The sequence below is a fragment of the Betta splendens genome, chromosome 3 (genome assembly GCF_900634795.4).
Source record: "Betta splendens chromosome 3, fBetSpl5.4, whole genome shotgun sequence".
Lineage (NCBI taxonomy): Eukaryota > Metazoa > Chordata > Actinopteri > Anabantiformes > Osphronemidae > Betta > Betta splendens.
In genome coordinates this window covers 471,182-490,645 of record NC_040883.2, presented here as the reverse complement: position 1 = coordinate 490,645, position 19,464 = coordinate 471,182, and the positions used below count along the sequence as shown (strand labels likewise).

Below are 19,464 nucleotides of genomic sequence, written 5' to 3'. Positions count from 1 at the left end.
GTTGGATGTTTTGAGAAGATTTGGAGCAAAAAGCAAAAAGCAAAGGGAATTCAGTCAGTCGTTCAATTAACACCCGCGGAAATTCCTTCCAGATGCAGACACAACATCCAGCTGTCACCGAGAGCGTGTAGGCGTTTTCGGTTGCTCCTTCTCGACCCTTCTCGGCCTCCGTAGACTGAACTGCTCTCTCCTGTTGTGTCAACATCAGCCAGGCTCAGTCAAAGCAGGTTTCGCAGCGAAAGGAGCCCTCTCGTGTCCGTAGGTTATGTAACGGTGGAACTCTAAGGCAGGGAACCTTGTTCCTGAGCTGAACGTCGGTTCTGCACCATGGAATATCTCCTCGAGGTGAAAGTAGGCGCTCTGCTCGGTCTCTTGTTCTTAACCCTGATCTTTGGTTTCATCCCTGCTCGAGTCCGATGGTTCAGACGCACGAACGGCTCAGGTTGGTACATGCCACTGTAATGTACTGTTACCATGTGCAGCTATTAACTGGCCTTTAATCATTCTAGCTGATAAACGATGACAAGCAGGGTAAACGGCTCACTAACACTGATCCGTAGGTTGCTAACGTAAACTAATGGCGAACTAAATATTAAAGTCGTGGCACTTATTATTTAACTTTTTCATTATTATTATTTAATTTCAATTACGGTCGTTATAATGGGGTGAGTGATTAGATCACTTCATTGGTCTCTGTTTCACCACTGGTCTGTATGACGTTGTCACGTGCTACCAGATAAACAGGTCATCAACGACGTGTCTACAGAGAAGTGATACATCGGATGGGATGAAGCCTGGAAACTCTTAAACAGCTTTCATGAGGTTAAGCTTTGGCGTTCTGAAATGGATGTGAAAGCAACAATCTGTGTGTGTGTGTGTGTGTGTGTGTGTGTGTGTGTGTGTGTGTGTGTGTGTGTGTGTGTGTGTGTGTGCGCGCGCGCGCGCGTCACTGATCCAGTGATTCATTTTGACTTCTCATATGTCACATGATCTCCTCATTCTGAAGAAATAGCACATTCGTGAAATGATGTTCCCTTGATACTCCACTTATGTAAATAAATAGAAATAGTTTTCTTTCAAAATTTGATCATGGCTTGTGAGACAGCTCATATACGTAGACACAGTGAAAACAACAGATGTCTGCATATATAAAGAACAGTCAGTGCTATTATTGTGTTTTGCAGAAATCCATCGCACGGTTCTGAGTCTGATCAGCTGTTTTGCTGGTGGAGTTTTCCTGGCAGCGTGTTTCCTGGACATTATTCCAGATTACCTGTCAGACATCAACGCAGAGCTTAATGCTCGGAAGGTCAAGGTAGGTCCAAGTTACCACCTCACACCTGTTCACACCTAGAGTGTCTGTGGAGACCAAGTAAAAGGCAAATGTAGTGGTCTGAGCTGTGTTACAGGGCTTAGTAGCATCTACAGATCTGTTGTTTCTTGCTCTGTCCTGTCTGTAAACCTTCCTCATTTCTTTAAACAGACTGACTTCCCACTTCCTGAGTTTATTATGGCTGCTGGCTTCTTCATAGTCCTCATTCTGGAGAAGAGTGTCCTGAACTGCAGGGAGATAAGTGGGGCACCAGACGAGAGGGCACCCCTCATACCGGAGAGCCAGAGTGGGCACAGGCACAGCCACGGAGCCCACCCAGACCTGGAGGCCAGTGGCCACCACGTCCACGTCGACTTCCAGGCCCACTCCTCCTTTCGCTCCTTCATGCTCTTCCTCTCTCTGTCACTCCATTCGGTTTTTGAGGGTCTTGCTATCGGTCTCCAGAACTCAAACTCCAAGGTACAAAAAATGTCACCACCATGTTGTTTCAACATTTAATACTTTTGTTGTGTTATTTTCTATAATGGTGAAGTAAGAGAAACTAGCAGATTTCATAGAAACCAGAAACTCAAATCTTTTATGTAAATAGTACAGTAACAGAAAGCAGCAGTCAGGACTGAGCTTGGCTGAATCTGGTTTGGAGTCACGTCTTTTGCAGTTTTAGGTTTTTGAAGCCAGGTCCCGTCAGGTTTGCAGTGTTTGGTTGAATCTGAGCAGAAACTCTGGTTTTAGGTTTCATCAGTCAGAATCACAGACATATTCCATTAGATTCAGAGGAACGTGTTTCTGTGTGGGGTTAGTTAGAGCTGACTGATGTCAGCAGCTATGAAATATGTCCTCCTCAGGTGATACTGTAGTTCAGTTCCTCTGCGAACATGTTCACTGGCTTTCTTTCAGATCTTATCTACATTCTTACCAATCTAAATAAAAGTTAAATGAGATTTTATTTTTGTAGTGGGACACTAGTCTAGACAGTTGCTGTGCTATCTGGAGCAGTGATGAACGGATCAGACTCTCATGCATCTCTGTCCAAATCACAGTGGTTGTTGATGGATGAAAATGCTGCCACATGATGCACTTCTAACAACTGTGTGGGGAAAGTCTGCTTTTATAGTTTCTTATTTTTAAATGAATGACTTACTTTGTGAGCATTTGCTATAGTAAACTTCATATTTACAGCATTGTCAGATTTTAGGAAAAGAAGCTTAGTGGGAATTTTTAGCTTCAGGAAAGAAGGATCGCTGTCATGTGAGTCTGATCTGGGTCTCTGGTCACAAGACCAGGCCTGAGCAGCCTCAGCATAAGATGAGGACATGTGATCTTTACGTAATCTATGTTTAGCTACAAGCACCTCCTCAATTGGAGAAAAATGGCCAAGACCTGTAGAAAGGAATAAATTAAATATACTATGTGTGAAATGAGACCACAGTGATTCATGTGAGACCGAATTTAATTAGTCAGTTAATTAACAAAATCTCAAATGTGACCTTTGACATCAGAGGTTCAGGGTGTGACCATGTTATTGAGTTTCCAGCAGAACCTTGCTTTGATTATTCTTTGGTCAGTCGAGTTCTCATATTCACTTTGATGTTTAACTTAAAGTGACATATTGACACAGAGCAGTTATTGAAAGTCCGTGACTCAAACACAGGAGCTGAGCGCAGCTGGAACAAGCTTAGGAGGCCGATTGAATTCCTCCTCGCTGCTAGACTGAGGTGAAAGCGGCTCTGATGAGGTCTGCGCATTAAAGGAGCCCATGTTGGGCAGAGACCATCAATTAAAGCATGGTGAGAACAACAAGCATGAACCGTAATCAGTCGTCTTTGGTCCCTCAGGTGTTGGAGATCTGCATCGCCATCCTGGTCCACAAGAGCATTATAGTGTTCAGCCTGTCGGTGAAGCTGGTGCAGAGCAGCGTTCCCCCGTTGTGGCTGGCCGCCTACATTGCCGTGTTTGCCCTCATGTCGCCCATCGGCATCGCCATCGGCATCGGGGTGATGGAGGCTCAGCTTGGAGCCGGGGTGCTGATCCAGGCCGTCCTGGAGGGGCTCGCCGCCGGGACCTTTGTTTACATCACCTTCCTGGAGATCTTGCCGCATGAACTCAACTCTCCTGGGAAGCAGCTTCTCAAGGTGTTCTTCATCCTGCTGGGCTTCGCCATCATGGCCGCCCTGACGTTTCTGGGCTGACGCGGGTCGGAGCGGTCTGTCCGGACGCTTGGTGCCACCCGCTGCAGATTTGTGGGTCTTTACAGAGACATAAACTGTCTCCATTGGAAAGTAGCGGCACAGTTCCAGCCAGCAGTGGAGGTTTTAACGTCAAAGGGAACAGTTCCTAAGATTTTAAAATGAACTTTTTAAAATGATAGGAGCATGGTTGATTCATGCATGTGTTGCTTCTCTTTAATGGATTTTATACAATTCTGAACCACTGATGAACAACTGTAAAGTGGCAAAACCCTGAATCCCTTCATGTGTCACTGCCCTTGTTCTGAAAAAAGGCTTGACCCTAAAACAAAACCAGAACTGGAGTCTGTCAGTGAACACTTAGTAGGACCATGAGCTCGTCATGGTTGAATCACTTTGTGCCTCCGTGTTTACATTTCATTTGAACGTGTTGTTGAAAACCTTTGGTTTATTTACAGGTTTACAGCAGACTTTAGATGTGTGGCATTTGTAAGTTGTTATTACTGTTATCAGATGCTTTTAGTTTCCATTACAAACTGGATTCTGCCCCCACATCTGTACATTATAGTAGTTAATCTAACCAAGTACCTGGTGCCAAAACAAAAATACAGCAGATTAGTGGAAAATATGTAAGGTTTCCTTTTTTAATGGTTTGCACTTTTCAATAAAGATTTAGAATCATTTCCATTAAAAGTGGCTAAAATATAATTGTGTTAACAACCCAGTATTTAATGTTTAATTACCATGTTGACCTTGTTTGTTGCTTTTGCTGTTTTGCCACTTTGTCTGCTTTTATACTTGTTCCCTCGTTTGTTCCACATGTTTCGACAAAACCTGTATCATCATCATCTCGTGCTTTTATTTTTTCTCACTAGAAACATGTTTTGCTGTCTCAGGTTCGTAACAGCATCTTTACTTTAATAACTGTCTCCAACTCATTTCCATCAGAACGCGAGACTTCCTGCTGCGTGTCACAGTAAACTAAAGCGAACAGGTGCAGTGTTCACTCTAAATGGAGCAGCGGTGACGTCACCTGTCCAGCGTCTCATCCGTGCGCTACCGTTCGTTGCTAAGAGCCTCGACGTGACGCTCGTCGTGCGCTGATGTAAATAAGAGAGTCGTTACTTTGACGGTGATGGTAGCGTCCATACGTTCATCGCCGCACTAATTTATGCGGCCAAGCCCAAAGTCTCGCGGTGCTTCCATTCAGACATCTTGCATTTTATTAAGTCTGGCTTTCGGCTTTTCTTCTTTGAATACACTTAAATTTGAGCCGAATCGCGTCTTCGTCCGTTTTTCCTGAAGCTCATCTCGCCCCACGTTGACGGCGTGAGACGCCTGACCGAGCTCCGCGGACTTTCGCAGCCTCTCCCGGGAGCTGTCTGCTCGTATTGTGCGTCATCTCCATCGCTGCCGTCTCGTTATTTTGCTCCGTGGAGGCAACATGGCAACCCCCGCCGCCGTTAACCCGTCCGGTAAGTCTGCAGCCCGGGTTTCGCTGGCCGTCACGCGGCGGAACCGGAGCAGGTCGGGTGTCCGGGTTTTGTTTGAAGCGAAGGCAGCGCCAGGCCGAAGCCTGACTCCGAGCTCAGAGCTCCGGGCTCCAGCATCCACCCCTTCCCCCACAGAGCACAACGCGGCCATTCTTCGCGGCTCTGGGCTTCTCTAATGTGAGCGAGCGGCAAAGCTACCCGCTGCCCAGCACCACGTTCAGTGCGCGGCTAAGCTAGCGCTGGTACGTCCCGTTCTGGCTCATTGTCATCGAAGGAGACATTTGTGACCGTGGGGTTCTGTTGCTTCATTACTGCGGAACCACATGGATGAGTCCAGATGTTCGGTGGGAGCGTAACGTTACATGTTGGCAGAGGTTCTGTTGAGTGAATAAAGCCCAACTGGTCCCGCTTTGACCCGGTCCGCTAGCTCGTCTTAGCGCCACCTGCTACGTTCGGTTCCGGGTAAACAAATAACACGAGCCCGATCCATCAAAAGCGGAAATGCTTTTGTCTCTCAAATCGATTTAGGTGGCAAATGCTTGTCAGAATCTCTAACCTCCGCTGGTTCTACTGGGTTTTAATGGTCAAAAGATTTCGTCACTGGCGTCCAACCCTGGTCCTCCAGAGCTACTGCCCCGCTGGTCTCACTCCCTGCCCCAGCTGATACTGAGCACCTTGACCAGGTGTGTTTGTCCAATCAGCAGCAAGCGGACACACCTGATCACGTGATCAGAAGGGAGCCTACTAGGATCTACTGTTGGAGCGTGCCACGTTATCTATCACTATCTCCCACATGATAAACAGTCCTTCCATGGACTTCATATTCTGCACAGCCCCCCTTCAACTTACTTGCATTTGTATAGAATAGACTTTACTGTCATTCCACCCACTTTCTGTTAATACTGCCTCCATCCATCCATCCATCCATCTGTCTCTTCAGCTGCTTATTAATGAGGGAGTTTTTTAATAGGCAATTAAATACAATAAAAATACTAACTTATTCAAAGGAATGAAACCTCCACTGTTAAATCTGTTTCCATCATGTGTGCTTCGTGGGTATTCGAGTCCTTCCTACGCGGTAAACGCCCAGAGCCGCTTGATAGAGAAGGGCGTTGGAGCGCAAGGCAGAACGAAGTATTCGACACTGGTCTCCCAGCAGCTAATTAATGCGTTTGACTTCAGGGCCGCCTGCAGACGCCCACGGAGTCTGAGCTGGAGGCAGCTGATCAGCGCAACACAACGTGAAACACGTCATTACAGTGGCTACGTCTGTAGAACGCAGACAGACAGACGGACTATTTGAGAGAATGATTGTCTGTCTGAGAGACAGATAGTTCAATTCAACTCAACTCAATTCAATTCAATTTTATTTATATAGCGCCAAATCACAACAAAGTTATCTCAAGGCACTTTACAAAGTAAGGTTTAAGACCTCAGACAGACAGTCTGACAGTCAGTCAGTCAGACGGACGGACTATTTGACAGACTGATAGCCCGTGAGTCTGTCTGACAGACAGATAGTCCGTCGGTCAGTCAGTCAGTCAGACAGACAGACGGACTATTTGACAGACTGATATCCCGTCCGTCTGTCTGACAGACAGATAGTCAGACAGACAGACGGACGGACTATTTGACAGACTGATAGCCCGTCAGTCTATCTGACAGACAGATAGTCCGTCAGCCAGTCAGACAGACAGACGGACTATTTGACAGACTGATCCGTAGGTCTGTCTGCGTTCTATAGTAGCTACGTGGCACATTCTGTCTGTTTATTTGCCTGCCCAGCTTTTACCTCCAATGCTAAACCAAAGGGCTGCAGACCTTTACATATATACATATAGTTTACATATAGTGATGTAACGTGCCTCTCTACCCGACTGAGTCCTGAGCAGTGACGCTTCTGCTACAAGATCCTATGAATACGTCTGCTGTGTTTTCAGAGCTGGGCAGTGAATTGCCAGGCACCGTAGCGATGCCCGGAGCGGTCGGTGCCAGCCAGGTGAGGATGGGGGGAGCCGTGCCGGGCCGCGGAGGCAAGCGACGGTCCGGAGGGTGAGTATGTACACAGAAGAGTGCGTGAAGCTGCTTTAAGCCTGACAGGGAGCGAACGGGTTCCTTCAGTAGAACCCAGCACCAAGAACGCGCTGCAGGCTGAGAGTTACAGTCAAAGGACATTTAGCTGGAGTCACGCTGCGATTTCCAGTTTCTCTGGAATAACAGCAGGAGGCCCAGTGTAACACAGACAGAGAAATGGACCAGAACAGCATCAGGTTCTTAGCAGATGCGTGAAGTCTAACTCACTACAGCTTTAGGATTTCCCATCTTTACGAACAGACTAAATTCCTTAAAGTTTACAGGATGTTCCATCACGCTCACTGAGTCGTCTGTTTAATCTGCTTTTGTTCTGGCCTCCACCCTGGTCTCATCTGTTACCTGGCCCAGTGAGGCCCATGGAGTCTGAGCCATGTCTGACAGTCAGGCAGCAGACGCCTGGACCCGTTGAGTCCAGATGCTGGGACTCTGGCTCCTGTGTTTACATGTTGGGTTTGATCAAAACTCTTTCTTTTTTGTGTCGTGTTTCAGAATGGACTTCGACGATGAGGACGGGGAGGGTCCCAGCAAATTCTCAAGGTGAGAACACGATCCATGAGCACCAACTGACCGAGCTCCTCCATCGAGTTCTTCTTCCTGACTCGTGACGGCCTGTTGTTTCAGTCATAACGAAGGGATAATGACACAGACGTAACGAGTTAAAACAAGCGGTGGGATGAAGGACAGACGAGCAGGGTTTCCATTAAACAGCCACAGGACAAGGGCAGCTCTGTTACGGTTGTTCTCTGTTTTCAGAGAAAACCACAGTGAGATCGAACGCCGGCGCCGGAACAAAATGACCCAGTACATCACCGAGCTGTCGGACATGGTGCCCACCTGCAGCGCCTTGGCCCGGAAACCCGATAAGCTGACCATCCTGCGCATGGCTGTGTCCCACATGAAGTCGATGCGAGGCACCGGCAACACTTCCACCGACGGCGCCTATAAACCGTCTTTTCTGACTGAACAGGTACCGAGCGGTCAAAGTCTAGAAGACACTGGTTATATTGTCACAAAGAATAGAATCCCTCCATAATGACTCGATGCAAGCAAATCCTAAAATGTACCATTTTACATCTTGAGCCGCCTTCCAGTCAGTTTTCTGGTCCATGCAGGAACTAAAGCATCTGATCCTGGAGGCGGCCGACGGCTTCCTGTTCGTGGTCGCTGCCGAGACGGGCCGTGTGATCTACGTGTCTGACTCTGTGACGCCGGTGCTCAACCATCCCCAGTCCGAGTGGTTCGGCAGCACTCTGTACGAACAGGTGCACCCTGATGACGTGGACAAGCTGAGGGAGCAGCTCAGCACCTCGGAAAATTCAATGACAGGTAGAGAAAGTAGTGTCACACACAGACAAGCTGCCAAAAGCTTCATGTGCTGAGCTCCAGACAAAGTGGGTAGTGAGCTAAAAGTGTAACAATGTGAAGGATGGAGGCTGTGGGGTCACCAGTGAACGTCTCCTTAAACAGAACATAACACGATCCTGTCAGTCGTTAAACCCACTTCATCAAAAATGGAGGAACGGCTCCACAAGGCGAGCATCTGGAAATGATGCTTGATAGGTGTCTTTAAACCGGTGAACCAGGCAAGTCCAGCAACAGCTGAGGCAGTCAAATCAGCTCATGACGTCACTGTCTGAAGAGTTTTGAACATTAAACACTGTCTTCAAAGAAACCCCAGACAAAGATGGGATCCAGGCCTTGTACCAATGTTCACTAGAGGGCGACGTCTTCTCGCCTGCTCAGTGGCGTCACCGAAGGAAACACACTTATCCAATAATACGAAAGCCGTGACCTGAGTTCAGCCGGAGTCTCTTGTCCCAGTCTGTCACGTCTGCAGCGTTGCTGTAAGGCAGCTATGAATGAGGCTGGGCTCCATCCAGACTGTTAACGAGGAGCTTTCAGCAGCGTTTCATCAGGACCAGACTCAGAGGATGTTTGTTGTTTTGGTTGTGTAGCGCTGACGACATGACCACAACACGACCTGGGCTGTGGTCGTCCATCTTCTCTGTCCTCAACTCAACCATCGTAGTAATGTGCCTTGTTGTATCAGTTAATGAAGTATTTCTTAGTGCATTTGAACTCGGCTTGTCCACGATTCGGACGAGTTGTGAACAAGAAGGAGCTAATTTGTCGTGACTTGACTTCTACCTGCACTTGAAGCTATGAGTTACACATAGGTTGTTCAAAATAACCTTTGACCTTTGACTTGTGCTTCTAGGACGAATTCTGGACTTGAAGACAGGAACGGTGAAGAAGGAGGGGCAGCAGTCTTCCATGAGGATGTGCATGGGCTCCCGGCGCTCGTTCATTTGCCGGATGAGGTGAGTGAAGGGAAACTGGCTGCCGGTGCAGGGAGCCAGGAGGAGGACGTTCCAGAAGGGAAAGTCAGGCTTTGATGAACGTGGTCTGTGTTTAACGTCTGCTGGTCCGTGTGCAGGTGTGGCAGCGCTCCACTGGACCACATCTCCATGAACCGTCTGTCCAACATGAGGAAGAGATACAGGTTAGGAAGAAAATCCTCCTCCCTGACGTCGCCGTTTATTATATATGCTTATAGTCCTTACATGGAGGATCCTTGTGGGCAGTGCCTCAAACTCTGAGCTTCAGCTTCATGAGCTCTGATGTCCAAAGAGACATTTTTAGGACAAAAGGTTCAGATGTCGGTAAATGAATGATTTACCTCTCAGGAGGAGAGCTTATGTGATAAACGCAGGCCAGCAACAGGGAGGTTATTTTTACCTCCTGATTAGACGGTTAAATAAGCATTTCATGCTCATGACTTTGTGCTGAATCATCAGGAACAAAGCTGAATCTGACTGAACTTATTTTTAGCTGTTGAACATCTGTTGCGTGTCCTGCTGTAGAGGGACGTTTCCCTGGCGCCTGCTTCATTGACTATGGCTCTGTGTGTGCTGAACAGGAATGGCCTGGGACCCTCAAAGGAAGGAGAGGCTCAGTACTCTGTGGTGCACTGCACCGGCTACATCAAGGCCTGGCCCCCTGCAGGTCTGTACGCCTCCACTGCCTGTGGCCTGTCTTAGTGGAGCAACGGGTTTCAGAGGAACCTCTACAGTATTTGTTGTTTGAGACACAACTGTGTGCGAAACAAAGATTTAGTTTGGCCTGAGCTAAGCGTGTCCTCTGGTCATTGTTTTACTCCATGCTAATGTGGCTGCTCAGTCCACAGACGAGCGTCGCTGCATTTGTTTCTGCACGTGTGCAGGCTTTCGTCTGCTGTCTGTCTGTCTCCTTTGCAACATTCTCTCTCTGCCTCAGGCATGACCATTCCAGAAGAAGACACAGAGGCCAGTCAGGCCAGTAAATACTGCCTGGTGGCCATCGGCCGCCTGCAGGTGAGTCTAAACGGCACAATGAATGTAGCCATGATGGTGAGTCACAAACCTCCAGTTTTACATAATTGTGATTAGGTTCCAATAACAAACATTGTTCCGTGAAGAAACAAACATAATATTCTCGGCAGATTATCAATTGTTTGTACAATTTTGTGGTTAGTCGTTAGATCTGAACCTCTGCGTGTTTCTACTAATCACATTCAGCTGAAGCATCAGAGTCATGCAGCAGAAAAACACAGTGTTGTTCATCGGTTGTGAATCTGACTTGTTCTCTGTCAGAACCTCTGAGCTTTCAGCAGACGGAACAAATGGATTGTGTAAATGCTCGACTGTTTTCTATGGATGCTGGAATCAGCCGTCAGCAAATAAAAGTTTAGATTTATTGAATATTTTCTTTACTGATTGTTTCAGTTTTGTCATTTATTCTGTTTGTTCTGTTTGCTCTGATGTTATTCCTGTGAAGAAAGCCACGTTGTTTTTCTCCATCTCAAAGATTCAACTGCAGTTTTAGGCAGAAGGGTTTCGGACGGTGTGTCTCCTCTGTCTCCTCAGGTGACCAGCTCTCCCGTCTCCATGGACATGAACGGCCTGTCGGTCCCCACAGAGTTCCTGTCGCGCCACAACTCGGACGGCGTCATCACGTTCGTTGACCCGCGCTGCATCAACGTCATTGGTTACCAGCCCCAGGTCGGTTAACAGTGAACGCGTGGTGACGTCCTCGTTTTCTGGATTAGTGATACAGACATTATTATGTGTAAGTGGGGAGGACATCTGCAGAGGTGCTCAGTTTAGTATGCAGATCTGGCACTGGGCCTGGCCTGAGTGTCTGGGTCGAACTGACTCGGTTGGGTGTTGTCACTCATTCCCATCCGTGAACTTGAATCTCATCCACAGCGGGCACCCTGAAACACCTGATAAAAGCGGAATACGGAACCTTTCAGTAACTCTTGTCTTCTCCTTTAGGACCTACTGGGAAAGGACATTCTGGAGTTCTGCCACCCTGAGGACCAGAGTCACCTGAGAGAGAGCTTCCAACAGGTAAGGCTTCATTTCCCCTTGGTTCTCCTCTGATGGTGCGTGTAGACAGGGTTACTGAGTGTGAACGTCCTGCTTTGACAGGTGGTTAAACTGAAAGGTCAGGTTCTGTCTGTGATGTATCGTTTCCGAGTGAAGAACAGAGAGTGGATGCTGATCCGAACCAGCAGCTTCACCTTCCAGAACCCGTACTCTGATGAGATCGAGTACATCATCTGCACCAACACGAATGTCAAGTAGGCTCCTCATCAGCTCACCCTCACGCCACAGGACACGATAGCTCATATGTAGTGAGTGTGAAACACGTTTGTGGCTAAACAGACAGCGTCTATCGTCTGCAGGCAGCTGCAGCAGCAGCAACAGGCGGAGCTGGAGGTTCATCAGAGAGACGGCCTTACTGCCTATGACCTGTCCCAGGTAGTTGAACACATGGGGCATGCTGAGTTGTCCTGTCAGGTATTGTGGCCCTCATCTCCCCACCCTCCTCCTCCTCAGGTGCCTGTGGCCAGCGTGAGCACTGGGGTCCATGACACAGGGAAGAACATCGACAAAAGTGAAGCCCTGTTCTCCCAGGAGAGAGACCCGCGCTTTGCTGAGATGTACACCGGCATCTCCGGCTGTATGACACACACTCACATACTTTTCCTTTGATTTGCTGTCTGTGTAGTTATCACGCTGATGCTGATCTGTGTGTGTAGCGGGAGATAAGAAGATGATGGTTCCCTCCTCTACAACTGGTGGCCAGCAGCTCTACTCCCAGAGTTCTCCCTTCCCACAGGGACACTCTGGTAAAAGCTTCAGGTATGTCCCTGATCAGCTGGGTGCATCTGGTGACATTCTCAGTCTTAGTCTTTCCCCCTGATCTCCATCTTTCACACAGCTCTTCTGTGATCCATGTCCCCGGTGTGAATGACATCCAGCCATCAGGCTCATCCAATCAGAACCTAGCTCAGATCTCCAGACAGCTCAACACAGGCCAGGTGGCGTGGTCAGGGAGCCGCCCGCCCTTCTCTGGACAGGTACCGCAGCTTCAGAGTTCAGCTCCTCCTCTTCCAACACTCATGTTCCTGCCGCCAGTTACCAGAGAGACTTGCTACACTTTCAGTGTTGCCAAAAGAATGCATGCAGCATATTTCTTCTAACGGGCTCATCCGTCTTGTGCTCTCACTCAAACACTTGTCAGGTCATTGCGTCAGACTGAACTCCTTAATGCTTAGGAAACTATAAATGCCAGTAACTCAGGCTATAAAAGGGAGGACCACGCTGAGCTTCCTGTGTCCTGGAGGTAGAATTCCATTTGTCCAGATGATTCCTCACACCTGGTTGCTGAAATTATGGACTACCTGTGTGTAATTATTTCTTCAACAGCAATAACCCAACCTGTACTAGGAAAGTCAAGCCGGTTCTGTCAGATTGATTTGTGGTCCAGGCTCATTTGATAAACCAGGGACTCATTTAGTGTTTTGACCTCATGGAGATGATGTTTGTGTCAAATCAAATTCTTATTTTCCACTTTCTGATTTCTGAGTTATTTGTACTGAAGAAGTGTGTGTTGACCCCTGTACCTGTGCTCTCTCCAGTCCAATAAAGCCCAGTCCAGTCCGTTTGGCATCGGTTCAAGCCACAGCTACCAGACTGACCCAGCCTCCTACAGCCCCCTGTCATCCCCCGCAACGTCCTCACCGAGCAACAACGCCTACTCAGGGCTGACGAACCGCAGCACAGCCTTTGGTGAGGCTCAATAACAAAGCGCTGTGAAAACGAGGCTCTGAACTCAGCAGGGTCTTAATTCCTGCTGGACCTGGTTTTGTTGTTCCACATTTCTAACGCCATGTGTTTCCAGATGTGTCTGGTGAGAGCAGTCAAAGTGGAGCCCAGTTCCCGGGTCGTCCCAGTGAGGTGTGGTCCCAGTGGCAAAACCAGCATCATTCCCAGCAGGCCGGGGAACAGCACACACACCCCAACCCCAACCAGACAGAAGTCTTCCAGGTAACACACACACCGTCCGCGTGCACAGATGCGTCGTGTCTGAGGAGACGCTGATTCTCGCGTCTGTGTGTCTGCAGGACATGTTGCCCATGGCTGGAGATCCCACCCAGGGAACTGCCAACTACAACATCGAGGACTTCGCTGACCTCGGCATGTTCCCCCCCTTCTCCGAGTAAAGCTCCTGCCACGTCTTCATTCACCGCTCATGTTCTATACCATTGTTCTATGTTGCCGGATAACGAACACAGCTGATGCAGCGCGGTGGACAAACAGGCATTCACATACCTCATCACCACAAAGGAGAGCCTCAGTGTCAGTTGCAGCCGAGGCTCTTTGACCACTGCAGTCGGCAGCAGGAGAAAACACGAGCATCTAGTCTAAAAGCTCCCCCAGGCACAGCGTGGGGGAACACACAGCTGCGGATGGGGTTCTAAAGGTCACCGTCCTTTACCGTGCTCCTGTGCTGACTGTAGCTTTAGTCGACGCCACCGAGCCCCAGCTCCACCACAAACACACAGACGCGCTGCTGCAGCCTCCTGCAAACCATCAGTGACTCTGCCAACAGCAGCAGGAGAGAAGAGACTCCCCTCTGCCGTCCATCAACTGTAACGTGTAACTATATGTAGTGACGTCCGCAACTCTAGAGAAAAGCCCGAGTGTTGAAGGATTCAGTGTAAATGAAAGAAAATTCAAAAGAAAAAAGTCATTGCAGAAAAACGCTAAGCTACAAGGCTAAAGTGCACTTCATTGAGCTAACCGCTAATCTCACCAGCCTGCTTTAAAAGGGAAAAACCGCCATAACGTCCAAGCAAAACGCAGTATTTACTTTGTGCACTCGTTGTTCTCCAGCTCTTGCTACTTGACTTTATGACTTTCTAAACTTTTCAACTATTAAGAGACTGAATAATCCTTTCTAGTGGGGTGATTTTACATGATAGACTGCATAATAATATGAACGGCCGGTGGGACGCAGTCCTTTTGCTAATGATCTCAAATCAATGTTTTTTGTAAATAATGTGATTTTTATGTCGGCTTGTGTTACTTTCACCTGTTTTGTGTAGCTTTGAATGATATCTTGTGCAATGTGGGTATTTTAGTCTGTTAATTGTACATTGAGTTCTAGACTTGTACAAATTGTGTAAATGTGACCTGTTATTTTTGTGTAACTAATTGTGGTTGTGACAATAAATTCTTCTTGGTAACCTGTCTCCTTCCAGACTCTTTTGTGTTCATATGAATAAATGGCTGCACATACTGTCAAATCACACAGTTACAGTCACTGGAGTTTTGTGTTTTGTGCTTTGCCCAACAATTGGACATACTGTATGGCTGCACATCAAAGCTCTGACTTTTCCTAGAGGTTAATGCATAAACATGGAGTCGCACGGACGAGTGAGTCACGGGTTGGCTTCGTCTCTGTAATATCTGTAATGATGCTCCAAAAAAACAAGTTAAAATACATGGAGGTAAAACCACAACAACAAGGCTGAACATGAGCAAGATGATGCTACAGTAAGAGTCATAAGGTCACTGCAGGAACCCATGTCTGGGTTCAGCAGCGTCCAAGGTGACGCGTCCCGGCTCTGCTGTTTGCTGAAGTCATGCTGGCTTCTTTCCTTCACGCTCTGCTGGATCACAAGGAGCCCGGTGCAGATGCACACGTAGAAAATCCCAACTTAATGCATTATCTTATTTAAGCTTTGAGCTTGGCACTAACACCATGTTTCAGTGTCAGCTCAAGAACAAGCCGGTAGGTGATTTGAAAATAAATACTTTCCCACATTCCTTCCTGACGAGACTTGCTCTCTGATTAGTCCTGAAATTCCCCTCTGACATTTGTTAAGCTGTGCAGCGGTTGTGATGGAGTGAGGATGGAAACATCCAACTGCTGGTCTGTCTCCAAGCTTCCTGCGTGATTTTCATTAACTGCAGGGATGGTGTCTGTTCGAAAAACATCTCAAGTGTTTTAAATAGCATTCGAATGGCATGCGGTGTCTTCACTGAGCCTGGCCTCAGGCCCTGTGAGTGTGAGTGTGTGTGTGTACCTTGTGGTTGGAGGAGAATGAGTAGCTGCATGCTTATCTTCAGTCAGCGTGTCTCCATGCTGACAGCTCTATCTTAAATCACACTGCTCTGGATCTCCTCCAACCACAGAGACAAAAACTCTGTTTACCTGCAGCCCCATTATTCCACACGCTGCTCCGTCACTGTGTGCAGATATGGAGGCTTTTTCTAATTAGTCTGAGCTCGGGGCCGTTGGCAGGAATTAAAGCGAGCAGTTCAGAGTTCAAGGCTCCTGCAACTGCAGTGGATGGAACACAACAACAAATATATGCCAGATATAGAGTCCTGAGCTTCTCGCACAACAGCTGTTACACACGTCTTTTCAATACAGACTCCTTTCACATCCAAAAGTACATTTTTCTGTCTGCCTCGTGACAATAACATCCTGCTGTAAGTATATAACAGTCCACAGTTACCCTGGCAGCAGGAAATAGGAAAATTCAGTTGTTTCCAGTGGATCAGTTGGTGTCTGAGGGACGTACAGGAGGATGAGCTTCAATGTTCGTTGGGTCATTACCCACAAATATACACCGATTAGGCTCAGAAACAAATGTTTTTTTTATTATTTCAGAGGTTTCCTTCTGTGCGTGATCTCAACGAAATCATATTGAGAGTATGAAACAGAAACATTTTTCATGTGACGCTTTAGCTCTTCCCCAAACACCCCACTGCGGCTGCCGGACAGGACATCCGGTGGGTCCGGGTGGATCCGGTACACCGGACAACCGGCCGTCGTCTGTCTCGCTGCGGCGTCGAGCAGAGCCGGTGAAGCGGTAAAGGAGCGGCGACGTCCCGTCGAGGCTTTTCGTTGCCTCGCCTTCATGTTTAATCCAACATACATGTACGTGTTACGTGTTTCACCCGGACGCTACGTGCAGTCCGCTCTGTTACTAGCCGCCTGCTAGCGCGCTAGCATTAGCCACCTGTCACCACCCGACGCCCTGAATGGGACTGAGTCGGACCTGAGGCGGCAGAGACGCGTTTCCAGGTTCGATGCCCGAGCGCGGACCCAGGATGAACGGCTTCTCCCTCGGCGAGCTGTGCTGGCTCTTCTGTTGTCCGCCGTGTCCCAGTCGCATCGCGGCCAAGCTCGCGTTCCTGCCCCCGGAGCCCACGTACTCGGTGCACAGCGACGCTAACGGCTTAACGAGCCTACGCCTGACGGAGCGGGCCGACTGGCAGTACTCCCAGCGGGAGCTGGACGCGGTGGAGGTGTTCAGCACCAGGAGCAGCCGCGGCAACCGGATCGGGTGCATGTTCGTCCGCTGCGCCCCGAACGGCCGCTACACGCTGCTGTTCTCTCACGGAAACGCGGTGGATCTGGGACAGATGTGCAGCTTCTACATCGGCCTCGGCTCGAGGATCAACTGCAACGTGTTCTCCTATGACTACTCGGGCTACGGAGTCAGCACCGGGAAGCCGTCCGAGAAGAACCTGTACGCCGACGTCGAGGCTGCGTGGCAGGTGCTGCGGAACAAGTGAGTTTGGGTTTGAGGGCAGCTCCCCGTCTGTTACCTGTGTCCATCATGAGTCCATGAACCGGAGCCGGAGCTGCTTAGAACCTGTTTGCATCACCTGCCCGACGAAGGCGTCAGCTCCACCCTTCAGTAACGCCAAGTAAAGCTCATGTTTATTAGTTTGCAGTGGGACTCGTTATTTTGTACTAACCGCATTGACTTCATTCTAAAAGTATGTACAGTAGCAGTTATTCAATAAGAAGTTAAGTTGAATCTTAGTGAAACTGGGCCCATTTGGGGGACAGACACCTGCCCTCAAACAGCCACGTAGCAGTAGCAGTGACCAGCTGTTCTTCCAGGTACGGCGTCACACCTGAGAACATCATCCTGTACGGACAAAGCATCGGCACCGTGCCCACCATCGACCTGGCTGCTCGCTACGAATGTGCTGCTGTCATCCTCCACTCGCCGCTCATGTCGGGGCTGAGAGTGGCCTTTCCCGACACACGCAAGACCTACTGCTTCGATGCCTTCCCCAGGTGAGCAGCCGTTACCTATGGCAACCAAGCGTCTCTGTGCTGTGATTAGTTGCCATGGTTGCTTGGATTTCAGAGGGTCGGTTTATCGGCTCATGTATTTAAAACCTGTTTAGATAGGTTGCTTTTGATACATCCATCATGTGAAGCATGCGGCCGTTTTCTCTACAGGAGCAGGTTTAAGGCACGTGACCCGGCTGATCCATGCATCACGTGACACTATGTTGTTCTGTTGGTGTCCGTCCACAGTATTGACAAAGTGTCCAAGGTTGCGTCTCCGGTGCTGGTGATCCACGGCACAGAGGACGAGGTGATTGACTTCTCCCACGGCTTGGCCATGTACGAGCGCTGCCCGCGTGCCGTCGAGCCCCTGTGGGTGGAGGGAGCCGGACACAACGACATCGAACTTTACGCCCAGTACTTGGAGAGACTCAAACACTTCATCTCTTTTGAGATTCCTTCTTCCTGAGGACAGTCCTCCTGGTCGGGGCCTTCACAGCGGTGGTTCATTGTCTTGTTGTGGATGAAAGTGGAGGCAGATGTCGCTGGTTGTGACTGTGGATGGTGGACCAGCTGGGATTCCTTTCCTTGCCACCTTCTATTCACTGTGTTTGACGTCATCAGGATCAGGTCATCACCTAGTGTTTTCCCTAATGTCCTTTGATTTTATTTGGGTATTTGCAGTGTTCAACATTGATTTTTTTTATACAGTGAAATTTGCACTGAATGAATGAAGTTTTTTACTTTTCCTGTATCTTAGGTTACTGTTCGTGGTTGATTATTTGCACTATGGATGTGCAGTTGTTTTCAGGTAATTCAGTTTCATTCTGTATTTTAGATTTTTTTTAATTCCATGTTTTTCATAACTGCACGTCAGATAGAAGTTTATTTCAGGAGTGTGTTTGATGAAATGTTTGCTTTCACAAGTGCAGGTGCAGCATTAGTGAACTGAAGCAGGTGTGACTTTGCTGCACATCTGCCCTGTGTACATGTGATCCCAGTTCTAATACAGCTGCTCCCTCACTGATGAGACGACACCTCCAAGAAACAGACTCGTTTACAACATGGCCTTACAGCCACAATAGCAATTGAACAAGGTGTTTACTTCATAATTAAAGGTACAGGTAGAGTGGTCTGATTGTCGCTGTAGAGCTCCAGCAGCTCATTGTTTCCACACACAGGGTGAGGATGTGACGCTGTGGATTCATATTGTTACTGCTTCCAGCTTCCAGTGTCCAGCAGGCTAACACCTGCTGCTTTAGGTCAACGGATCAGCGCCACAGTCTGGTACTGGGTGCTGTGCTGTGCAGTACGCGAGTCCAACTCAGCCGGTCTTATAGAAGGAAGCAGTGGATCAGTGGCCCACGGAGCGTTTGATTCCCGGTTCCTCGTGTCAAAGTGTCCTTGGGCTGAACGCTGGACCCTGGTGACCCATCACACCATTTACTAATTTCTGCCATGGTTCTGTCTCATCCACTGTGGAACCGTGCACGCGCATCGTCTTTTGTAGAGCTCGTGTGAACTTCTATCGACTAATTGTTGCCTCCAGCAAATGGAAAAACGAAAAACTTTAAATAGAAACAAAAAAGGTAATGGGAAAACAAAGGGATTGTGATCATCTGATCACGTGCTGATAATTGTGATCATCAAGCCTCAGCATTTTTCCTGTGTTTATCATTTTCAAGGTTGTCTTGTCTTAATGTAGGTAGATTTACACCGTGTTTATTCTCTGTATAGGTACGTTCTCTCTATTCACATTAGCTGAGTTGCTTTGAACTCACAATATGCAAATGAAACGGTTTTGTAATAATGTGTAAAACAGACTAAATGAGCCTTAAACATGCTGTGAGCCTATTTGTAATGCAGGTGGTTTAATGCATATGATGGAATAAAGGACGTGCATGGAGGTGTCTGCCTGGCTGAT

General features: G+C 48.3%; 3 protein-coding genes across 7 annotated transcripts; all 3 read left to right on the top strand.

The window, feature by feature from the left end:
- Nucleotides 1-15: 15 nt before the first annotated feature.
- slc39a1 (solute carrier family 39 member 1) lies at nt 16-4,200 on the top strand. The gene is made up of 4 exons (XM_029144083.2): nt 16-442; nt 1,185-1,315; nt 1,484-1,792; nt 3,169-4,200. The coding sequence occupies exons 1-4, from the start codon at nt 328-330 to the stop codon at nt 3,520-3,522; spliced, it is 909 nt and encodes a 302-aa protein (XP_028999916.1). The 5' UTR covers nt 16-327; the 3' UTR covers nt 3,523-4,200.
- A 94-nt stretch (nt 4,201-4,294) lies between these two features.
- On the top strand, nt 4,295-14,685 carry arnt2 (aryl-hydrocarbon receptor nuclear translocator 2). Its single transcript, XM_029144082.3, has 19 exons — nt 4,295-4,994; nt 6,953-7,064; nt 7,596-7,643; nt 7,860-8,073; nt 8,219-8,432; nt 9,325-9,427; nt 9,544-9,609; nt 10,027-10,112; nt 10,383-10,459; nt 11,012-11,146; nt 11,423-11,497; nt 11,579-11,730; nt 11,836-11,911; nt 11,990-12,113; nt 12,193-12,295; nt 12,375-12,513; nt 13,075-13,225; nt 13,338-13,483; nt 13,561-14,685. Exons 1-19 carry the CDS (start codon nt 4,964-4,966, stop codon nt 13,657-13,659), a joined length of 2,151 nt encoding a protein of 716 aa, XP_028999915.1. The 5' UTR covers nt 4,295-4,963; the 3' UTR covers nt 13,660-14,685.
- A 1,388-nt stretch (nt 14,686-16,073) lies between these two features.
- Nucleotides 16,074-19,446, top strand: abhd17c (abhydrolase domain containing 17C, depalmitoylase). Of its 5 annotated transcripts, XR_008694171.1 has the most exons (5): nt 16,079-17,025; nt 17,364-17,543; nt 17,790-18,170; nt 18,301-18,351; nt 18,473-19,446. XR_008694171.1 is itself a non-coding variant. In XM_029143891.3 (3 exons), exons 1-3 carry the CDS (start codon nt 16,541-16,543, stop codon nt 17,755-17,757), a joined length of 711 nt encoding a protein of 236 aa, XP_028999724.1. In that variant the 5' UTR covers nt 16,074-16,540; the 3' UTR covers nt 17,758-17,850. The 5 variants fall into 5 exon arrangements, 2 of the variants coding, with proteins under 2 accessions (XP_028999724.1, XP_028999722.1); XR_003785290.3 differs by having other exon boundaries at nt 18,301-19,446; XR_008694170.1 differs by having other exon boundaries at nt 17,790-18,351.
- Nucleotides 19,447-19,464: the final 18 nt, after the last annotated feature.

Bases quoted from the DNA above. Each gene is read 5' to 3' on its own strand.
- arnt2 (XM_029144082.3), top strand. From the start codon at position 4,964: ATGGCAACCCCCGCCGCCGTTAACCCGTCCG. The intron at 9,610-10,026 runs GTTAGGAAGAAA...TGTGCTGAACAG, and splicing joins AACATGAGGAAGAGATACAG to GAATGGCCTGGGACCCTCAA. The intron at 12,514-13,074 runs GTACCGCAGCTT...TGCTCTCTCCAG, and splicing joins GCCCGCCCTTCTCTGGACAG to TCCAATAAAGCCCAGTCCAG.
- slc39a1 (XM_029144083.2), top strand. From the start codon at position 328: ATGGAATATCTCCTCGAGGTGAAAGTAGGCGCTCTGCTCGGTCTCTTG. The intron at 443-1,184 runs GTTGGTACATGC...TGTGTTTTGCAG, and splicing joins CAGACGCACGAACGGCTCAG to AAATCCATCGCACGGTTCTG. The intron at 1,316-1,483 runs GTAGGTCCAAGT...TTCTTTAAACAG, and splicing joins TTAATGCTCGGAAGGTCAAG to ACTGACTTCCCACTTCCTGA.
- abhd17c (XM_029143889.3), top strand. From the start codon at position 16,541: ATGCCCGAGCGCGGACCCAGGATGAACGGCTTCTCCCTCGGCGAGCTG. The intron at 17,026-17,363 runs GTGAGTTTGGGT...CTGTTCTTCCAG, and splicing joins TGGCAGGTGCTGCGGAACAA to GTACGGCGTCACACCTGAGA. The intron at 17,544-17,789 runs GTGAGCAGCCGT...GTCCGTCCACAG, and splicing joins TGCTTCGATGCCTTCCCCAG to TATTGACAAAGTGTCCAAGG.